The sequence below is a fragment of the Passer domesticus genome, chromosome 6 (assembly GCF_036417665.1).
Source record: "Passer domesticus isolate bPasDom1 chromosome 6, bPasDom1.hap1, whole genome shotgun sequence".
Classification (NCBI taxonomy): Eukaryota; Metazoa; Chordata; class Aves; order Passeriformes; family Passeridae; genus Passer; species Passer domesticus.
The window spans coordinates 6,988,957-6,997,187 of record NC_087479.1 but is presented as its reverse complement, the minus strand read 5'-3'; the positions used below and the strand labels follow the sequence as shown (position 1 = coordinate 6,997,187).

Sequence of the window (8,231 nt, the reverse complement as noted above, 5' to 3'; positions counted from 1 at the left end):
CTCTCCCCTCCCAGGTTTGGCTGCCAGCCTGATAAATAAATGCCTATGTTGTAGGAGGGAACATTACACAGGCAATACTTTAACTCATTATATGAACATTAAAAGGCATATTTATATTTTAGATAGTATTTTATTGCATTCATAAGCCACTGGAAATATTTTTCTAAATTATATGCTGTAAGAACTCTAAACTTAAAAATGTGTGAAAATTATAGTTCCCCCACCCCACCCCAATCCAACTTGTATTATAAAACAAACTTACTGACAATGCAGCCTTCTCCAGAAATAGAAACTTCCAGTGTGTGCATGGGGAGGTTTTTTAAAGGAAGGAGAAAGCTCACACCAGTGATAAATTTGGTCAGTAAAATTACTTTTATTCTTTTTTTTTTTCTTTTAAATAGAAGGGCTTATACAATTGAGTATAAATATCTTCGAGGAACATGGAAATGAAATGAAAAAAGTATCCAGAAGGAATTCTTTTTATTGAGGAAAAGTTTACATATCTAAGTGTTCACCTACTTTTTGCTGCCTCCTGTTAACAGGCATAATGGAAATATTGCACTGAGCATATGCATGGAAAACACAGCTAATAAAGCAAGGAATATGGTAAATACATTTCATACAACCTTAAAAAAATTCAAACAGTCATACAACAAATTCTGAAGCACTTCTGTGATCTGCAATCTCAAGATGATGTTCACTGTTCTGAAGTGTTAGCAAATTGACACTTTTTTTTTTTTGTAGAAAGATTTTGTATTGGTTCATAAAACCACAGCCTTAAAATTGTTGGCTTTCAGTTACAGAGGTAACAGAGAGGTATCATCTGAATTCACATCAGAGCTTTTGGAACAAAAATGGCAGCAGTACAAGCAGGTGCCTCCTCCAGTGTGCAAACCCCTCTGTGGCTTTGCCATGGCCAAGGAACAGAGCAGAGCAGCCCAGCAGAGCAGCCAGACTCCCTGGATGCTGTGAGCCAGGCTGGCATCCATTCCCTTGTTTACTGACAGAATGCTCCCCTAAATCCAAAATGAAGCAGGAGAACCCCAGCTAAGCAAGAGAAGTTCCAAGGAGTCTTGTCAATATTGACCCCACCTGGGAATTCTTTAACAGAAGAGGAAAATACAACTCTCTGACCAACCCATAAAGTGAATGGATAGAAATGCTGCTCTGGAGATGGGAGATAAAGAAGTTTCCATAATGTGCTGAGCCCACAGTAGAAAGAACGTGTTACAAAGGATTTGCTCCACTGTAGTTCCAACCTGGTTTCCACAAGAGCCCACTCTGAAAAAAAGGTCTATTTACAACAATTTCCAGCTGCTTGTGGAAAAGCCACCCCAGAGGTTTCAAACACCACTGCTGCTTCAGCTCACTGTGTGCACACTGCGGGTCCATGTCAGGAACTCCTGAATAAACCCTGGAGCACAACAGACACAGAGTGACCTCTGTCCAATATCAGTTTTGATCAGGGGAAGAGCAGCTTTCACACACTTCAACATTTTATATTGCTCAGGCACTGAGGATCAATTCTCTTCAGCACGAGAATTTGCCACTCTAGGTTTTTGCTGGAGCCATTCCTGCCATATAGCAAAAACTGGGCTACATTTTACCCTTTCACTTTGTTAGAATTTGAATTTATTTACATACAAAATAAGACAGGAGAAAAAGTTCTTTTATAGTAACCCAACAATGGGCACCTTCCCTTGTAGTAAGGATGCCTTAGGCAAGGCAGCTGCATTTACTTCAGGAGCATATATAAAATTCAGTGTGCTGGTATCAAACAGAAACAATAATGTCAGATCATACAATGCCAGTACATTCCAGTGGGCCCTTGACTACTAGGTAAAAAAAAACAAACAAACAAAACAAAGCCAAAGAACCAAAAATAAAATTAAAAAAAAAAAATCCAAAACTTTTCACCACTTTAGTTCTGTTTAGAATGCCACACAATGAATAAATTATGTCTTTCTGGGATAGTGTTTTACTCCTACATCTCAAAGAAATTCCAAGCTAATTAATTAGAGCAAGAAATTACATTGAGCAGGATAATGTTTTAAATGAAAGAAATGACTTAGAAACACCAATCAAAGATAATTTGATTATGATTAGCTGTGCTGAAGTCTAAGTCATTAAAATTGATGAAGAATGTTTTTACACTGGTCTATTCTATGTAATCCATTACCTACGCTATGCTCTGTAGTTCAAGTCTAACAAATGGTATCTGATAATTCAATATTGAAGACTAAAATACTTTCAATGCACCATTTGCTCTTCTACACCAACATGTTTCCAATTAAAAAAAAAAAATCAGTAGCAAGTAGATTTGTGAAATTCTTCACTGGGAGAACTTGAGCTAACATGAAACATCATCCAGATTTTTACCTGCTCGCCTTCCACATGGCCAGGTTTAAATATGGCTGCTGCTTTATCCTGAACAGTCACTGTCCCACAAAAGTTACACCCACGGTTGGTAAGAAATAATTCCCTGTGCTTTCTAAGAACTGAGGCTGCCCAAAGGTGCAAGGTTTCCTGCTATGCTCTCAGCTGAAGTGGCGAGCCAGACGAGCAGACCTGTAGTCGACACGCAGCTGGACAAAGGAGTGAAGGATGTTCTTGTCTAGGTTAGCAAGCTGCTCTCCTGAGCAAACCTGCTTCAAATTATCTGGGGCTACAACCAGAAGGTTGCAAAGTGCATGCAGAGTATCAAAGAGCTGTAAGACCAGCGCAATCTGTGGGCAAGAGGAAACAAAGGACAAAAACAGAAATTATTAAGAGTTGCTTGGAGTCTTATAACAGAACATCCATCCACATCTGTCACCGGCCGGGGGCTGTGTACAAATCACAAACAGGAACGTGTGTTGAGCTGTGTGTTTTCCAGCATCACTCTCATTACATGGTTTTGACAATGGGAAGATGCCAGCAGCTCACATCTCGGGCAGCAGATCAAGAACTTAATGTTACAATTTACTTTGTAAGTTTTTTGACCAATCACACAAAGCAAAAGCAAATTGACACTAGTTCCATCCAAGCACTATAAGCACACGTTCCTACATGTAAAACAATGTTGCTTATTTGGAGTACAATACCTGTTTGCAAGCCTTAAAACACAATGCACAGAGCTCCGTTATCAAGCTTAGAACTTCCCAATATCTCGCTAGATATACTTTTCTGCAGCTTAGGGAGTTATTCTAGACAAGCACTAATACACAGACCATTGTTCTATTTGTCCTTACTTTTCTACTTCTTACATAATTTTTCTGCTGACCAATCTTATGGCTACTGCTTAGCTCCAATCACAGTTCTGCTGTCTCTGAGGCCTGCCTTTTGCAGCTTTCCCAAAACCCTCTGATTTTAAGGATTCCAGCAATATCTTCAAAAGATGAGGAGAGAGAGGATTTACACCATCACTCCCTCCTGCTGGACAGGCTCACCTTGAAGTCTTTGGCACACTTCCTGTACTCAGCCACGTCACAAATGGCCAGCATTCCCCCCATGCAGCTGTAGGAATATTGCTGTAGGTGTTCATAGATGAGGCGATGGAAACGAACCCCGAGCTCCATCAAAACTGTGTCCACATTCTTGCCATCCATGGAGTTCCTGATCTTTTCCACCTGTTTCCTAACATACCCACACACTTTAACACAAGCCTAGATTCAAAAATAAAAAGAGATAAGTAAGAATTAGATAATCTACTTTCGTAAATTGAACATCAATTACTAACTCTGATTAATCTCAGTGAAGTGTTGTAAAAGTTTATTCTTCAATTAATTTTTCACATTTCTTTTTATTTGCCACACAAAGATGTAAAAATGCAAGTAGAAAAATGGATGCAAAAGTTATAGCTCATATCAGTTCAGAATAGAACATTTTAATCTGGAAGTGATCCACCAAAGGGGTGTGTGATTAAAAACCTCTTGTGAGTCACAATCATAAATCCAAATTAAGAGCCATACAGAGATTCCCACCTTCCCATACTCTATTACCTACTGCTGCACTTCTCCCATTCCCACCTGGCTGCAGGCACTCAGAAAATGCTCTCACTTCTTCCCACTGAGTTTTTTCCCTACTCCTCCCTGCCTCTTTCCCTATGTGAGCCACCCCAGCAGCCCCTAGGCTGGGATTCAGACACGCTCACTGGAGAGAAAACTGCAGTAAAATGTTCATGCTGTACCTGTGATGCTTTGCCATGTTCCTGCCATTCTGAAAGAAAAAAGCACCCAGCAACTGGAGAGTACCTGGTAATTGATTTTCTGAAACTGATAGCTTAAAGCTAATTATCAGCTGAAAGCTTTGTTCCAAATTTGGGCCTCTTGGGAGGGGAAAGAATGTTCCAGTTCTTCCAGCACCCATTGATTTGTGTCTGACACTAGATAAAAACTACTCTTGTTCCTTTTCAGCTTGAGAAGATAGTCCCCAACAGAGTTTGGAGGTGCTTGGTGCAAGATGGAAGTAAATTAAGTAAATACATATGTTTTCTAATGGGAGTTTGGTACGGAGCATCTTGTACCTGATAACACTCATGGGCTGAGACTTTGGTTACTTACATTTGTATATTGAATCAAAACATTGTTTTCATCTTCTGGTTTGAAATCTGTCTTCTTTTGCTCTGCAGCCAAGATGTGCTTCATCTGTCCAATCATACAATTCAGTGTCCTTTAAAGTTACAAATACAGATTGGGTTTTGAAGGGAACCTTTTCATTTCATTGACTTTTATATTTATATATATTGACATGATTCTGGACAAAACTAAGCAGCATGAAGCAATGAGGGAAAAAATCCAGCATCTAACATTTTTCTATAGAAAAGATTTAATGAAAGCAGTTAGAAAAAGGAGCATCAGCCAAAAAAAAGACTCTAAAAACTCTTTCCTCCAAGTTCAGTGTCTTGAAGCAGAGCATGCAGCCTGCTGCTTTTAAAAGGGACACATGAATTGTGAGGTAATCCATTCTCTTCAGAGAAACTGGACAGCATCCTTCAGAGAGAATCAGGAGGAAGCATTCCAAGGAGTTTAGCAGAATTAGATCACATTGCATATTAGTCAAAAGCAAGCCTCAGAAAACACTTGGAAAATGAAGGAAGGGTGAGGGGGGAAGAAGAAAATTCTTCCTTTGCCAGAGCTTGGTATTTCTCTTGCTCCCAGAAATCTAATAGAGTTTTACAGCATCAATTATTTCTCCTTTGTAGGATTTATCTGTTCAGAACATTATCTAAGGTCAAGGCTCTGCTTTCCTTCAAGGCCAAAGCAAAGGCCAAACAGCAAAGCAGGCGACAGAGGCTGCAAACCTGCCCCAGTAGCCACCTTGGCCAGGAACATCCCCTGGCTCTCTTCTCTTCCCCTCCTCCCTCCTTCACCCCCTCATCCCCCCAACCTTCCCAAACAAAACTGTCATTTTTTTCCTATGCATAGAGCTCAGGCTTGTATTTCAGATTTACTTTGTTCCAAGTCCACATAACAACAGAAATTTAAAGAAATAATATCTTGCATTGTCCTCAATTTCCATTTGGAATAAATACTCCCAGAAGGCTGTTTACACAAAATACATAATGAGAGAAAACCAGTTGAACTAATTCTGTTTGGCTGATAAATCACTTTTACTGAGATAGATAATTGCTGTGAATGGTTTTCAAGAAGCTGCACTTGGACCTTTCCATATTTGATAAAGCTGAAATCATCAACGTTTCAAAAATTTCCTTTATTTTTTAAACTCATTCCTTTAAGCAGGACAATCAATTCTCAACAGCATCAGTGGCACCACAAAGCAGCCCCACAAACACATTTGACATGTAATGTTCATCTCAAAACTAATCTCTCTTTTTCATGTGCTGAAGCACAATTTTTTTTCAATTCTTTATCCACACACATTTGAATGTTTTCTGACAAGAACTTTTCCTCCTAAGTCTTTAAGAAATTAATTACTTAACACAAACAGATACAAATCACTGTAATACTGATGACTGACCTGTATCTATCTACACCTGAGCTTATGGCCTCAGTGCTTCAAGTGCTTCCAGCTTCATGTTTAAACCTCTAAGGTCACCTGCAGCAGGAGCAGCTAAAATCTCAATTGCCACCTTACATCCCCTATTTCCACCTTCTCCTTGCACTTGCAGAAAATAAAACACCAAATCAGAAGCAGGGCATCACACAACAGCTCCATTTCCTAATATTAAGCTCGTTAGTTTATTATTTTCCTCTGCTGCAAAACAGCTGTGATTTTAATTTGCAATTTTTATAGCTATCCCCTCATTTTTATTCTGAGAAATAGAAAAAAGATTAAATTAGTCACAACCTCAAAGCAAGTCAATGTCAGAATCAAAATTATTCCAGGTCTCCAGACTTCCACGACTCGGTCTAATCCATAGCACTGCACAGATCCCAGCAAATCATTTAACCTATTTTTGTCAAACCTTGCTCCTAATGGAAATCCTGCAAGTGCTTAACCTATTTCAATCATCAGTTCTCCCTCTTTCAAAGTAGAAAAAGACCAGTTTGAGACAATCAGGTAACAGTGAATTATTGCACTCTTTCAACATAAGCAAAATCCTTTAACATCCTTCCAGAAGCATTTTTGGGTCAGAATCTGCCATGGCAAACATGACCCTCTAACCACACAAAATCTAAATTTCCTATGCACAATAATGGATGTTTATCTGTTTTTTAAAATATCAATTAAAATATCAATTTTGAGTTGAGGAATAATTCATGCTTAAAAGGCCAGTTAACATATATCACAAAGGTGTGGTTTAAAATATCAAGTTTTAATTTCTACTTGCCTATCAATGCCCATATCCAGCTTCACTTCCATTTGTTCTATGATATCCTTTTTCTTCTGAAGGCATTCAGATAATTTAGGAGAAGAACTGCAACAGTAAAGAAGATATGTGAAGTATTAAAACATAAAAATTAATTTGTCTCCTGGGTTTTCTGCTTCCAACAGGATCTAGTGAAGATTTCCCACCCCAGCAGGAAAAGAGCACAGCCACAAACCCCCTTGAGTCCCACCTGGAATGCAGCAGCAAAATCTCCATGGAGCAAGCTGTCTTTCCTTCCTATCAGTATTCCTGGAGCTCACCCTCTCCCATTTGTTTCCAAAGGAACCAATTTGTTTAAACTTCCCTTCTTCCCCCTCCCACAACATCAAGTTGAACTACTCCAAGCATAAACTCCTCTTGAAAGAGATGAGAAATGAACAAAAATTGCTTTCTTCACCAAAAAAAAAAAAAGACCAGAGGAAACGTTAATCAAAACAAAGGTACCTGATCAGTGGCATCAGATGATCATTGAACTGCTTGTCAAATAAATGGAAAATAGTATTGGCCTGGTGGACAACATCCAAGAAATAAAGATTTGCGTTCTTTGAATCAGAAGAGGGAATGCCTGAAGCAAAGGAGGTTTCATTAGACTTGTAACCATATACAGTTCTTATAATTAGCATGATGACTTTTTAAATATGCAGATTTTTTCCATGAATGCTTAAATCACAGGCTTAAAAAATTTACCACGGTGCCATATATAGAATTCTTCTCCTAGCTATATTGGTAACAAGTATAAGCACAGAAATACCCAACTGGTAATATTTCTGATGGCAAAACAGAGCAGTCCATTTAAAAACTCCTTCAGAATGTGAGTTTGATGTTGTCTTACAAGACAGACAGGTTCTCATTGTCAAGACTTTAACTGCTTTAGACAAACAGTTTTCTTATTCACTGTCACTCTAAGCACACAAATACACAAACAAGCATGGAATTCCTGTAAACATTAAGATTTAATACAAAAATATTCTGTTATGACACAGAACACAGAAGTAGGGAATGCTGATGTCCCAATTTCTATGATAAAAACGTTTCTAAAGACAGAAGCACGTTTTCATCTGTGCATCAATCCCCCGAATGAAAGTTACACTTTAGAAGCCATTAAATGTCAACCCCCAAACACACAAAACAGATTTAATTTAACCAAGACATCCTGAACAAGGCCAATCAATAAGGCACAGCAAAGATCATCTGCACAGAAAGGCCAGGGAGATGAAATGCTCAGGAAATACTGTACTCACCAGCAAGGCCTGTTTCTAATGCATAATCGATGTGCTCAGTACATAAGAACTCTACAAGCATAGAAAAAATTCTGAAAGCATTCTTGGGTAAGTCAGAGGGATCAGAGAGCTTTAAAGAAAAAGAAAAAAAAATGTCCTAAAGGTCAGTTCTACATAGATTTGAAAGTTTATTGGATATT

At 38.6% G+C, this 8,231-nt stretch overlaps 1 protein-coding gene across 2 annotated transcripts in view; it reads right to left on the bottom strand.

The window, feature by feature from the left end:
* Positions 1-349: 349 nt before the first annotated feature.
* The window catches only part of EXOC5 (exocyst complex component 5), a 26,443-nt gene continuing 18,561 nt past the window's right edge, over positions 350-8,231 (bottom strand). For both annotated transcript variants that reach the window (XM_064423025.1, XM_064423026.1), the window contains 6 exons: positions 8,053-8,161; positions 7,256-7,376; positions 6,773-6,859; positions 4,542-4,650; positions 3,429-3,644; positions 350-2,726 (listed from right to left, as the gene is read on the bottom strand). In XM_064423025.1, the coding sequence (XP_064279095.1) occupies positions 2,538-2,726; positions 3,429-3,644; positions 4,542-4,650; positions 6,773-6,859; positions 7,256-7,376; positions 8,053-8,161 (831 nt within the window). In that variant the 3' untranslated portion in view covers positions 350-2,537. The remainder of the gene's footprint in view (positions 2,727-3,428; positions 3,645-4,541; positions 4,651-6,772; positions 6,860-7,255; positions 7,377-8,052; positions 8,162-8,231) is intronic.